Source organism: Oryctolagus cuniculus, chromosome 11 (genome assembly GCF_964237555.1).
Source record: "Oryctolagus cuniculus chromosome 11, mOryCun1.1, whole genome shotgun sequence".
NCBI classification, from domain to species: Eukaryota; Metazoa; Chordata; class Mammalia; order Lagomorpha; family Leporidae; genus Oryctolagus; species Oryctolagus cuniculus.
Window position 1 is genome coordinate 108,724,140 of NC_091442.1, and position 14,434 is coordinate 108,738,573.

The window sequence follows — 14,434 nt, forward strand, 5'->3', positions numbered from 1 at the left end:
TCTCTTTCTCTCTCTCTCTGGCTCTCAAACAAAATAATAAAAAAAAAATTAATAAATCACAGGTGGGAGAGGGAAGCACAGTGTCCCAAATTGAAAAATCCTGGACTGTGCCATTTGCAAGTCAGAGCTCATCTGATCCAACCAGGTTTTCAGCACACAAATCCCTCCTGGTGGGTACGGCCATTGTCTTGTCTGAACCCTTCCTAAAACCACGCTGTTCACCGTCTAAGCAAATCAGGGGAGCCATCCCAGTCCAATTTAAAAGACCCTATACTAAACAGCAACAAGGTTCTTTTTTAAAAAAAAAATTAGTTGCAAGTACAAGTATTATTATTTAAGGCACTAGAAAATACTGAATTCCAGGAAGCCCAGTAGGGTGAGGCAGGACAGCCAGGGAGTAGCGTTGGTTTTTAGTTGTTTTATTTCTAATCTCCAGCCTCTAGAAAAATGACTTGGGTGTAATCAAATGAAAACAATGCAAGTAATACACGCGCAGGTCAAACGGCTGACTTAGTAGGAGACCCACTGGAAGTGTGGCTGCAAGGACTCAGAGCTGCAGACCTGGGTCACATCCCTGGTGCTGCGCCCCTCACAGGGTGAGTCTTTCAGGTGGTAAAATGGTGAATCTGGCAGCGAAGGGGGCGTGTGAAAACACCCCGCAACCTGCCGCCTCGCAGGGCACCACGTCGCCAAGTTCTGTGTGCCCTAGGAAGGCAGCCATCAAGTGGCCTCGGTAGTAAACCAAGCTCACAAGTGTCCCTCGGGGCTACTGGGTGACGGCTGCCAGGCACACATGCTCCTCTGGAATGCACCGATGACAGGTCTCCAGGGCGGGGCTCAGTCCCTCCGGGAGGCACATGAAGTCCCCGTTTCTTGACCTGCACAATTCAGTTGGAAGCCTTCAGGGCTGAAGCCCAGGCCTCAGGATATCCCAATGTGCATCCCACGTTCAGAGTCCCTCATCCGGGCAACCGGGCGTCAACCTCCTCCTCCACCACCTCCCGATGGAAGTCTCTGAACCCGCCAGGAAGGGCAGCTCACTGACCCCTAAACATCACATCAGGAATAATTGATACCATTTATTGAGCACGGCCCCGGAACAGCACCTAGCACTTTCATCCATGAGCTCGTCGAATCCTACACCCTTATCTATAGCAGCTAGCTGTCTGCCCTTTTTATACCTAAGGAAACTGAACCTCAGAAAGCCTGATCCGACCCAAACCTATCTGGACAGTAAATTAGACACGTGCTCTTCTAGAACAGAACCTGGGACATAAAGGCTCAATATATTTTTGTAAAATCACAAATGACTAAGCGAGCAAATGAATGAATGAATGGGTGAGACCAAGGACCTTATTGGTTCAATTCAGCCACTCCCCAGCCTTCAAAACTGCTTAAGGCAGGACCTGCTTCTAAAGTCTTCCTGCCTGAGAACCCTGGATTAGCACCACTGAGCCTGAGAAGAGAAAGAACCACGTCCACTGTAGATATCCCAAAGAATCGCTCTGGCTCCGGCTTCCGCCCTTCTAGGAGGAGCTCCCCTGCCTGCGTGGCTCTCAAACGTGAGAGTGGATGGGAGTCTGCGGGAGGGTGGACCTCACTCCCAGAGCTTCTGATCGGGAGGTGCCAGTGGGGTCCCGAGAGTGTCGCTGCTGCTGGTCCTGAGCCCCTCTTTCAAACCCCTCACTGAGCAACAGGGGCCAGCCCTTCTCAAGGTGGGTATTTTCCCGGGACAGGGGCCGGGGCAGCAACACACACTGAGCCCCAGACCTCTCCTGAATTCTGTGGAATCATCCCGCACAAGCCCCTCTGGGCCAGGCCACAAGTTGGGAGGTCCTGCTACTAGTACCCAGGATGGGCCACGGCTTTTCCAGAAGACGCCGGCTTCTGATGTCTCCTTTGCTCCTCCAGGTTTTCAGAGCAATGGTTTTTCACCAGGAGGCAAGAGTGACAGCCCGTTCTGGAAGTCTGAGGAGGCACCAGGCAACTTGAAACAGTGAGGTGGGAGGGGCCTCTAACTGAGAGCAGACGCATCAGGATAGGAATCCAGAATGAAGTTGAGAACACAGGTTCCCTTCCGTCTTCTCGTAGGCAAACAGGTTTCAGACTCACGGGACAGGGCATGAAATCCATACGCTTATCAAGGGAGGAGCGTTTGTTTCATTCTGTTAGGTTTAAGTTTGAGAAACTCTTCCAAAAGGCGAGAGATCGCGGCTAACAGCGGCTCCATGGGCTTCCCCCTCTGCCCCGGAAGGCTGGGCTCACCGCCGTTCTCAAAAGTCACAATGCACAGGGCCAGGAAGAAGGGTTTCCAGGAACCCTGATGAGGAAGGCACAGGCAGAACCTTGCCCCCCACGCCCCCACCTTTGTGCTGTCCCAGCCAGGACTGTTAGCAGATGGGAAACCCAGGTTCCCTGGAGGCTGTGCGGCAGAGATGTTCCGACACAGGGCTTTCACAGATCCCCTGGGCTTTCAAAGGGGAAACGCGGGTGAGACAAGGTGCCTTTGATGTTTGAAATCAGAGCCTCAAGCAAAAAGCAGTTTTATCTCTTCCATCCTAGGCAACCAAGTTGAAAGGGCGGCCACTTCCTTTTCAGCTGTTTTTCCTATCTTGTCAATTACCTCCCTGCTGAGCAGTGCAAGGCCTTTGACTGGAAACAGGGGCCCAGTTCTGGTACCAGGGACTCCTTTCTCTCGTCTTGATTAGGTTACCCCTGGCCTCACACCTTAGGAAGTCTCTGTGCACCCTCTTTGATTGACTTGGCATTGCAAGCTGGTTACGGTTTGTGTTTGCAGAGCTGACAAATTTGAGGGCTAATCCCCTTCACCCACGGGTCACCAGAGGACTTAACCCCAAGGTCTGGCTCAAGAAAGACACAGGAGAACTGAGATTTGCTGAAGAGTGGAGCTGACTCAATGAAGTGACAACTTTGATGCGCCCGTGGGGATCGGGAATTCTACATAAATAACTTGGATTTCCACGGTGTTGACCGGATTGGGGTCCCAGCTCTCTTCCCGAGATGCTAGCAGAGATGTTTGTTAAAACACCTACAAGGCCTGCAGTTAAAGTGTTGGACCTTTAGATGCCCACCTCCTTGGCAGCCTGGCACTCTCTGTATCACAGGGTCCGGAATCCCCCTCTCTTCTCTGTAGATGGAGAATATTAGTCATCGGAGCACGGGCTCCAGGTATCACTGCCTGGGTTCAATTCTCAGAGCCGCCACCTGTCAGTTGGTGAAACTGCGGAATCGGCTTTGCCTCTACGCTGAACTTCCCTGCCATAAGATAGGGATGATGTTAACAGTTGGTATTTCATGTATATACATAAGGAGCAAATGAGGTAATACAAGGGTAGTCACAAAGTGCACCGAAGAAACGCAACTAAGGAGTGGATGTCTGGCACCGTGGTGAAGACGCCACTTGGGATGCCCACAGCCCACATGCCTGTGCTTGGGTTTGAGTCCTGACTCCAGTGCACCCGCAGAGGCAGCACGTGACACTCAAGCACTGGCTCTGGCTCCTGATCCCAGCCTCCTGCTGACGCAAACCCTGGGCGGCGGTGCTGCCAGCTCCCGTGGTTGGGTCCGTGCCCCCCATGTGGAAGACTGCACTGAGTGACAGCATCCTGGCTTTACTCCTGACATCGTGGGCCTTTGGGGAGTGAACCAGCAGACAGCAGCATGTCCATACTCTCTCTCTAACTCTCAAATAAACAGTTTTCTTTAAAACCACGTACCCAGAACTTAGTGAGCTCAAAAACCCGCAGAGGCCCCTCCCTGACCACCGTTTTGCTGCCTCTGAGTCTCATCTCCTTGACTCTCAAAACCAAGAGAGACAAGAGCTCGGTTTCCTGGTCCTCGTATTCCCAGTGCCTACAAGAGGGCCTGGCACACAGTAGGCACTTAATCAGTGCTTTTTTAATGGAACCAGTATTCCAGCATCCGCAGTTAGTGCAGTCCTACACAGTACCTTCCCCTCGGGGGGATCCGAAGTCCGTAAGCACATTTTTGCTTTGTCACATTGCTGGTGCTGCGGCTGCCGATGTGGCTTTTTTTTTTTTTTAAGCCATAAAGATCCTTCCTGAAGAAGTTCTAAAGTTCTTTAATAGCTTCTAGTCACTTGGCCGATATCCAAACAGCCACTTAGGCACGGAGGCACTGATTTCTCACTACACAAATGAATGCGCGGCTCCACTCAGCTAAGGCTGCTGCTCAATCTGTCACCAATCAGTGCCCAGGGAGAAATGCCCCACCTCTTCTGTGAGTGGCGGGGAGACCAGCCAATGAACTCACAGACTCGGGCCCCACCTCCCGGTCACTGCCACGCCCCCGCGCTGGGCAGGGACAGCAAGGTCAAGATACAAAGGGCCCAGGCTGAGATGGGCTGCAGAGTCAGCAAAACAAGACATGAGATCAGGAACACAGGGCTGTGGCATGGCAGTGGAGGGGGAAGAAGTGCGGATGGGGGATCTGTGTGATGGAGCCACAGCGGGCAATGGCTCCCAGCACAAGGAGCAAGATTGCAGACCCCCAACAATGCAGGCTGAAGCCCTCTCCCCTGGCACCTTAGAGGGTGGTCCCACGCGTTACAGCAGTAATCAAGTTCGAAGGAAACTATCAGCACGAGCCCTAATCCAATATGATCATTTTCTTTATGAAATTTGCACACAGAAATGTAGAAGACGGACATTGACAAGCCAAGGAAAAAAGGCTGGCACCCTCCTTGGCTATCACCTTGATCTCCCAGACTTACATCCTCTGGAAATAGGAGGAAATAAATTCCTGATGCTTCAGCTGCTAACCTCCGGTACTAGGTCACGGCAGCTCCAGGAAACAAACCCACCAATCAAGTCGTCAACCTCCAGGAGCCTGTTTCTAGAACCACAAAATGGGAACCCCAGGCTTGCCCACTTCCGTCTGTGGTGGGGACCCGAGGGGGCTGCGTGTGGAAGAGCACCGTCCCCTGTGAAGGGCTCTACAGGCGGCGTCGGGATTTCGAATCCCACTCGCAGAGCTGGGTCTGAGGGTCCTGGGCAGCAATGCAATCGGGTCACGGGACCTGGGAACTGTGGGTCCCAGGGAGAGGTTAAGTCGTGCGCTCTTGGTCCCCTGGGAGGGGCAGGGAGCTGCCCTCCTCCACAGTTATTTAGTGGCTGTGGGAGGAACAGAACTTGCGTGGGAGAAGGGAAAGGGAACAGAACAGAAACTGGAGATCTCTAAGAAATTCAAAACACACACACAAAAAAAGACCACGTTTAAGGCCCTGGGAGTTTTCTCTACAGAAAGAGCAGCTTTGGTCTGGAAGGCGCCCTGCAGGTCACAGAACACTTGAGGGCAGCGAATCTGCTTCCACCTGCTGAGGCCGAGACCCCCTCTGAGAGTCTGATGAAAGCTTTGCTCCCCCTCTCCTGGAAAAAAAAATGCCCCATGCACAGAACACCTAAAATATCATATCCCCACACCGTCCTAGTGCTTTCTGCAGCCATGAACATGTTCTGTGTCTCCAGTGTTTGCTATTTATTTAGCGTGACTCAAGAACTAGATTTTTCGTTGTTTTAATTTAAATCTCTGCCTGTGGCTCATAGCCTCTTGATTGGACTGGGTGGTCAGACTACCCCGGGAGAGTCACAGATGCCCTGGAAATGTCCTCGTCCATGGACCTGAGTTCAAGGACCACCAGCGATGAACAGGGGATGCTCCCAACCACTGTCATTGTTGAGCTCACCAGGTGACAGGCACCGTGTCATTGAATCCTATCAGCAATGCTATGAGAGCGGTAGAACGCCATCCCATTTCACAGGTGCAGTTGTTAAGGCTCACCATCTTGCCCAGGGTCTCTTGTCCACACCATGGTGGAGAATTTGAGACCACACCCAAGATGGTTCAATATGAGAACCCAAACTCTTGCCTGACTCCCTGACACCCTCTCTAAGGGATGCATGAATGGAGGCCCAAGAACCTTCCCAAGGCCTTGAGAGCAATTATTTGAACTTCCATTGGACACTGACTTGACCCTGGTCAATGGAATATTCTTCCACTAAGGCTCACTTCTGACCTTCTTCTATTTTCCATTTGTCTTGCTGGGTTTCCAAGGCCAAAAAGGGCCTGGTGCTGGCCAAGGAGTCATATTTCTCCACGCCAGATCTCAGTGGCTGCAGACCATGGCTGGGAACGAACCCATTCTGCCTCCCTGACGTCCCCACGCACAGCCATGTCTCACCAAGCATGGGATCCGCTCTGGTCCACACTGGGCAAGCTGCTGCGGTAACCAGGTCACATGGAGCAAAAACTCTCCAGCATTGGTATCTCTACTCACTTCGGACATCTAGAAATTCTCCCAGGCACCAGGCATTGTCAGATTTGCTTAACCAGCCTGCAATTCTACTTTGACCAATTCTTCCCTAAAATGTTTCCTTCAGGGTCCAGGCTGGCCGCCATAAATCTCCATGGAAACCTCTAACCCCAGGCCTCCATGGTTCCCGAATGTGCTGCTTACATGTCTACTTAATGCCTTTTCCACACCTGGCCTCGAGTTTGGGATCTGTATCATATTCATCTGTAAACCTCTAGCCTCAATGAGCAGAGTGTCCAACAGGAAACAGACAACTCGGGAGACCAATGGTTCTCAAACTTGCTCAACTACAAATTACTGGGCTCCACCCTCCCACCCCCACCCCCCAAGTCATCCAGTCTGCAAGCCCTGGGTGAGGCCCAAGAATCCACATTTCTAATACTCTCAAGGGATGCTGGTGCTACTGGCAGAGGGACTGCCCTTTGAGAAGCCAATGCAAGAAATGTCTGTGGAATGAATAAATGATAGAATGAATTTAAAAATCTCCCTGAAAAATCTATCCCCCAAGGGCTCCAAAAATGAGCTTTAGAAAGGTCAGGACAAAAGCTAAGAGGTTATCAATATTTACTCCTAGATAAAAAGCAAAAATAGAAGGGGAGGGAGGTAGAGAATGGCAAAATAGACCAGAGAACCAAAAGAAAGGAAACTGAAAATATCAGAAAAGTGGTAGGGTCCCCATCTGACCTCCTTTTAACCCTATCTAATAACTTCTTATGTCATACCAGAAATTAGAAGTAGATTTATCTTTCTCATTCCATTATATATAGAAAAGGAAAAAAAGAATTCTGGGGAAACACTTTCAGTCAGTAAGTGCAAAACTAGGAATTTTTCATAAGAAAGTAATCAAAATGGACATCAAAATGATGCCCAAGGAAGGTCCCAGAAGCTCTGTTTACAATGACAAGAAACTTGGAACACTTAAGTGTTGGGCAAAAGACTAGATTCAACAAACTATGGTAGGTCCACAAATGAAATACTATCATCTTTTACAATGTTTTCACAAGGCTTATTTATTGACATTGGAAGAGAGGCATGATACAACAAATGAAAAAAAAAAAGCAAAAAAAAAAAACTGTTTAAATAGTATAATCCAACTTTGGATACAAATCACATATAGATATAAAGACATAGATTAAAAACAGATATGGATGGAGAGCTATTTACCACACTGGGATAAACAGAACAGAAATATTTTTTAATTTTAACTTTTGTATTTCACTCATTTCTGTCATAAACACATATTGCTTGTATAATTTCTTTACAAGATAGTTAAAAAAAATTATAGGCCGGGGATGGGAGTGGTCATACTTTCCACTTCTTGCCAGGAAGGACTGCAGAGCTGAATGGGAGCTGGAGCATTTTTATTAAGTGTTTCTCAACCCTGCCATTTAATCAACTCCAGCTTGGACTCCCCTTGCAAAGCACCAGCTACACGGAACTCCTTTCTGGTGCTCCCTGCACCTGCACCGAGCGAACTCTAAGAGCCTGACTTGGAGCAATTCACAGCAGCATCTAAACCATCAGTGGTGGGGAACGACTTTATAACAGATCCGCTGTTCCATGGTCACCCAGGGAAACTGCCATTCTTCAGAAACCGGGGCTGTCGCACTGACTGGCTTTCAATCAGGTGGGTAGCTTAGCAACCACCAAGGAACTGGGGAGACGGAATGAGGCACCCGCCCGAGATGTTTTATAACCGAAATGAGCCGTGCTACGTGTGTCTGGTCGCATTCAAGGTAACCAAATAGGAGATAACACCCAGCTATTTTTGCATCATGAGGAAAAATACTTGGCTCCCGCTCAGAAGGGCAATTACCTAAAAGTCTTGGCAGGCTCCATGGTATGAGAAATGGTAACTGATACGGAGGTGGAAAAAAACAAGAAATCACTGACCTTCGTAAATACTGATGATATGAGGATGGTTGAGGGATGACATGATCTCAATCTCTCGTCTGATGTGAACCATGTCTTGGTCATCCTTAATTTTGTCCTTACGAATGGATTTTATAGCCACCTATAAAGTCAGGAAATGAAATGTTACTCAGAGAGCTAAACAGATGCAAATCAGCCATTGGGGGAGTACGGAAAATAAATACAGATGTTACTTGTTGGCAGGACCCACCAGAACCAAAACAAAGCTTCGAAATGCCCCCTGTCATGTCTTTCATTTACAGCAGAAACACCCTGCTCCTAGCAACAGAAAACATCAGGGTTTAGCAGCCTGCGCTTTGCTTTGGTTTTGTTCTTGCTTGTTTGTTTGTTTGTTTTCAATAATACAGAGGCTGCTTAACATGGCCAGATTCTAAGAATCGGATCCTTTGAAGAAAGACAAAAGGGGAGCTTGGTTTTCAGGGTGTTGATGATTCAACGAGGTCAGGTGGAGTTCGCACTTCTCGGCCCCACCGTGCAGCCCTGACTCTCCGATCGACGTACCCATGTGGCCAGTGCCAACGCCAGCGCCGCCTCCAACCTCGAGCTTGAAGACCCCGGCCCTCACCGCCTTTACACAATTGCTCGGCAGGCAGGATCCTTCCTGCACGTCTCCTCTTCAATGGCGCGTGATGTGACAAGAAGAAGGCTCTTCCAGAGGCAACCGGGGTCAAACGAGGCAGTGACACAGCCAGTCCCCCCGCCCAGCCCCTGTGCATTCCAAAACTCCATGCCAACGCTGTCTGTGGATCCGAACCGTAGAGAATAGCCGGGGCCAACACACGGAGCCATGATTCCAAAGACACACATAAATCAAGGCACCAAGCGACAACAGGAATCCAATAAGGAAAAATATGTTGGCCCATGAAGTCGTCTTTGCTCATAAACAAGTTGGTTGCTAATTTAATCCACCTTGGCTCTAAGGGGGACAAAAACCCCTTGGGGCAGGGGATACTCAAGAAAGTCCACCAACCACTGTGCTTCCTGCTCAGACAACCTGCTTCGTCCCCTCCCCGCCTGGTCCTCTTGTGACCTCAACTCTCACCTGTATCACACTTATCTAGTTGAAAGGCAGCTAAGTCCATCCCTCGGATTATAAAGGCACAAGGCTATCTGGAGAGAAACATACCCTTCCTATCAGCTGCCCACAGGCACACCTTGACCATCACGGGGTCATCTGGTCAACCGCAGCCGGACTGGATTCTCACTGGAGAGCATCCATAGCTCCTAATTGTGCCAGTTCTCCATTGAGCTGGCAGACAGAAGCATCTGAGACACGAGGGGACTGCAAAAACTTCATGGGAAATGCAATTGAAAGGTAAGTTTCTTTGTGTACAGAAAAATCTGAAATGTATCTATTTTTTTATAATGTCCATTTTCTGTGACCTTTTTGAAGACTCCCTCATATGCATGAACTTCAAAAATTCTGCACCCAAAGCAACCTAACTTTTTAATTTCATTTTTCCACAAACTTTCTGAAGCGCCCTTGCAGGTGACAGGAACCAGACCACGGAAGTGGGAGTGGAATTGGGTCGGGAAGGGAGAGACCACCCGAGTTAAGAAACCCTGCCAAGAAAGGATGATTTTAAGTGGATTTCAGGTCTCTTGGACATCCTAGCTCCGTGCATAACTCAGGAATGGAGAGAGCAGTGGATGTGAAACACACAGGCCCTCCGGCAGGCCCCGCCCTTCCTCAGACCGTGGGCGGGCATGAGGACAAGGCAGGAGTCGGGAGGCAGCACAGACTCGCCTGATCCTTGCAGCTTCAAGGCCCCTTTGCAAGCAGCCCGCTGCCAGGCTCAGAGCTGCCCCAGGACCTCCCGACAGCGCCGTGCGGGATGCACACGGAGAGCCGCTCTCGGCTGACGTCAAACGTGACAGATCTGAGCGGGAGGCTGTCTGTCGTCTGCGGAAAGTCTGCAGTCCGGGAGCTGCTTCTTGGCGGAAGCAGACAGCGAACACACACAGGCCGGGGAGGATGTGGGTGGCTGTTGGATCCACTCCGGCATTCCTCCATAAACTCAAGACGGGCCAAGGGTGGAAGCCTCCCCTCTGATTATGCAGCAAGCTCAACTTGGCCTCAGGAAGGCTCCATTGTCAGACTACAGTAAGAGTGAAATCTTTCACCGTTGGGGTGGTGACATTCTCTGGGTGGGCAGGGGAGAAAAGCAGCCGGTTCCTCTGTGAGAGATGGAGGGTCCCAGGGACACCTGCCAGGGCACGCTGGCAGCCCGGGCTGAGAAGGGAAAGTGCCCACATTCTAATGAAACCCTACTGGGTGCCAGGGACCTCGCAGGGCTCCATCCAGGAGGACAACCTCGGCGGCTGGCCCTCCACAAAAACTGCCCACTTCCTACACTGCATGTGCCCCTGGCAGTGTGAAAGACAGCTCAGCTAGCGAGGAGACAACACCAGACCTCACGCAGAACTGAGCCGCTGTCAAGGCCGGAGGGATGACAGCCCTGCTCCCAAGAGCACAGGGTGACCGGTGCAAGGTCATGGTCAAGAAAATATCCACCAGGGTAACCCTAACAGGCAGCATCCACCAAGCCCTTCATTGCAGTCCCACGCTAAGTGTGTTACACACCCTGGCTCTTTGCACCTTTCTCTCCAGTCTTTTTATGAATCCTGAATTTTTGAATCCTGACTTGCATTCCGTGTCCCAGGCCCAATGCTGGGGCCACACAAGACAGACTCTGCCCCAACCTTAAAAGGGGACAGGAGGGGAGGGGGGAGGAGGGGGAGCTTAAGCAATAAACCGAAATTACCCCAATTATTATATAATTACCCTTATGGCCAGGGGCTACCAAAGAAGGCACAGACATGCCCGGCATTACGGAGGACGCCTCCTGCCCGGATTCTCTCAATCCACACAGTGAGCAGCAGAAGCAGAGCTAAGGACAGAGCCCAGCAGGAAGATGACCACATGTCTGAGTCACACAGCCTCCTCCCCACCCCCCCAATCCCCGGAATTCTTTCCTGTGCGCATCGGAGCTCGCGGGACTCAGGTGTCTGAGCCCAACACGGCGCTCAGCCACTTTCATAATGTTCCCAAGTCTAGACGGCACCGTGTGCCTTATAAAACCGTCTGCTTTTCAATAAGGCCACCCTACAGTTTAATGTTTAAAACTTACTCGGCAGCGGGCTTGGCCGCCGACCTGCGAATCCTGTGCTGTGGTGCCTGCCTGTTTAAGAGGCACGCTCAGCCCAGTCAATTCCCACCTCTTGTTAAATCCGAGGACTGGCCTCCTCTCTGTGGTTGCCAGTTATGGGGGAGGTTTTTTTGGTTGATTTGGGGGGGGGGGGGCAGTCACCAAAAACCACCTGTCCTGCAGCCTGCCTCCACAGGGAGCGCTGCGAATGCTGAGGGCTGGTGACGTGGGCAGGGGTCGGGGACAAGCCCAGGTTCCCCAGCTGGGTGGCAACCCAGGCTAGCCCAGACCTCACAGATCACTGTGTCTCCGTCTTTACAATGGACTTAGCGAGTCCTACCTCTTGGCGGTTGTTATAAGGAGTGGAAATACGAGGCACCTTCAAGTTTATTTTGGTACCAACACAGTTTTGAACTCCATGCATAGTTTTTTCATAATACCCATTTTCCACATGTTATTTTTTTAAAAGTTTGATACCAAAATAAACTCTAACTTTTAATTCCATTTTCCATGAACTTTCTGACATACCCTCGAAAGTTAACAAAGCCCCGGGTATACAGTCGGTGTACACTGCAGGCGGTGACCATAAACAAGGACTGTGTGAGTGCCACAAGGTCCCAGGCCACCCTTCAGGGATAACAGGCCCACCACGAGTCACATCATAGGCCCCTCCCCTCCTGACTACCCACACGGACATCCTTCCTGTCCCCACCTGTGTAGGTGGCAACAGCAGGTTAGAGCCAAACTCCAAGCAGTTATATCACGAGTGGTAGGCCCTGCGCCAGGGAGGGGAGGGGAGCAGCGGCGGGCCATGTGTACCTGAGGCTCTAACAGGGACAGTCACAGCCCCCTGGCTCCCCAGCCACCTCTCCTGGGTGCTCACTCAGGGGACATAGGCCAGCTGTAGGCTGGACTCGAGAACAGGACTCACCGGGCACCTTGTAGTCATGCAGATTCTGAATCCACACGCCTGGGGCAGGATTGCGCTTCTCTAGCAAGCCTCCAGGTGACACCACCGATGCTGATCTGGGGACCAGACCTTGAGCAGCTAAGTCTGGGCTTTGTCATTGTCCCTGACGCATCGGCATTTTTTTAAAACCAGCGGCAGTATTGGTAGTGTTAGCCATGGACCAGCAGACCCGACTTCCTTCGGCCTTAACTGCAACCCCATTCTACAGAGGAAAAACACTGAGAGCTAGAACTTGAACCCAGGCAAGCCAGTCCTGGAGACTGGGACCACTACTGGGGTGGACAGCAAATATCCCAAGCGGCAGGATCTCTGGAAAGATCCCAAAGGGTCTCTGACGGCTGGAGAGATGGACCACCTCCAAGCAGATGAAGGCTTCCAGGTTCCTCGTGAGGTCCCGGAAGGCAAGGCTGGGAACAGAGCAGCGGGGGAGAAACATGCTCATCAACACGGCATTAGCACCCCTTAGTGAGAACAGGCTTGCCTTCTAATCCCAGCAGCACGAGGAGCTGGCAACTTCCGTGCCATTAGCAGGGTGTGATCTCACCCCGGCCACGACCACATTCCACAGGAGCCACAGGGCACTGAGGCAGAGGTAACTGGGAGGGAGGAGGGGCAGCAGAGTCTCTTAGCAGGGGCCCGCAGGGAACAAGCAGCTATGTCAAGCCGGAGGCCAGCACACGGGGTTTTCCTGCCCTGCTCTGGGACAGAGTCTGCGGCATAGCGTGGCTCCACGTGGGCCACCCCGAGACCATCAATCAACTTGCGTCAGAGAGGCCCTAGCTGACGTTGACGACCACAGGGATGCCACCCAGAAAGCCACCTTGCAAGCAAAGCCCCTAATGAATGAGATGACCCCCAGTTGTTGGTGCAGGAGCCTGGCCAAGTCAGGACAGCGCTGCACAAGCCGCACGATGCAACAGGCCCCACAGGAGTCCATGCCAGCTCCGCCCCGGGACCTGTGGGCTCCTCTTCCTTTCCTCCCTGGCCTGTAGATGCATGTTCCTACATGGATGTTTTTTTCAGACAGAAGCACGCTGGGAGCCAAGAGTTGTGTCAACAGGCTGAGAGAGGCGCCTGATGCCAGGGAGCGTGGCAGGTACAAGGACAAGCTTTTTGGCCAAGCATGGCATCCGCCATTCGCCACTAGCAGCCCTTGAGCCTGGTAAGGGGTTCAAGAAATATAATGCTGGGGTAATGCAGCTCCCAGTCCTCCCCTTCCCAAAGGTCCCCATAAGAGATGAGGATTCCTCGGATGATACCAATTTTTCTGCTGCCACGAAAATTGAGTTCAGTTTCCAGAATCTCAACAGCAGAGCAGATCTGCATTGGACTAGGCTGGGCCTGCTCGGGAGGGCTTCAGGGAGGGATGGGACGTTCTGATCCACGGGGATGGTCGTTCCTCACTCTCGGATACCCAGCCCACTGCAAGGATGAGCTGGGAAGGTCTTGATCGCAGTGGCAATGTGGTGAGGGAGGTGGAACTAATGACTGAGAAACCTTGGGGCAGATTTGCACTCCCTATAGGGCACTGGGGTTTGTAATCACAAGACCATGACCGTGGCTGGCTGGGCAGGAATCAAAGGAGCAGCAAAAAGAGGGCCAGCAGGAACTCAGAGCCAAGTGGTCACGCCAAAACCAAGCCACAAGGCAGCCCGAAAAGGACCATTAAATCCACTGAGCAAGTTGTCAAGATAAAAGCGGGGGCCACAGATCGCCTGCATCAGATCCTCGGGTCGGGGGAAACCGTGTTGTAGAGCCCTAGATGGCCCTCAACCCAGTGAGCTGGGGGTGTCGGGGGAGGCCTGGCACCAGTAGTTTCTACCACTTCCTGGGCGATGTGAGGCTTGAGAATGGCCATGTTAAAGCAGGGTCAAGGTAGCCCCGATGGCCTCCAGGATGCTGTAACTTAAACCTGACAGGGTCACGTGACACACTAGAAGACTGATGGAATGGATGAAGTGCCCATCCCCATACGGGGGGGTCATCAACAAGCTGCCTCCCTGATGAGGCTCAGGGACCCCACATAATGTC

At 51.6% G+C, this 14,434-nt stretch overlaps 1 protein-coding gene across 1 annotated transcript in view; it reads right to left on the bottom strand.

The window, feature by feature from the left end:
- The window catches only part of NUAK1 (NUAK family kinase 1), a 74,143-nt gene that overhangs the window by 34,925 nt on the left and 24,784 nt on the right, over nucleotides 1-14,434 (bottom strand). The window contains exon 2 of the mRNA XM_017342131.3: nucleotides 8,246-8,366. Within this exon, the coding sequence (XP_017197620.3) occupies nucleotides 8,246-8,366 (121 nt within the window). The remainder of the gene's footprint in view (nucleotides 1-8,245; nucleotides 8,367-14,434) is intronic.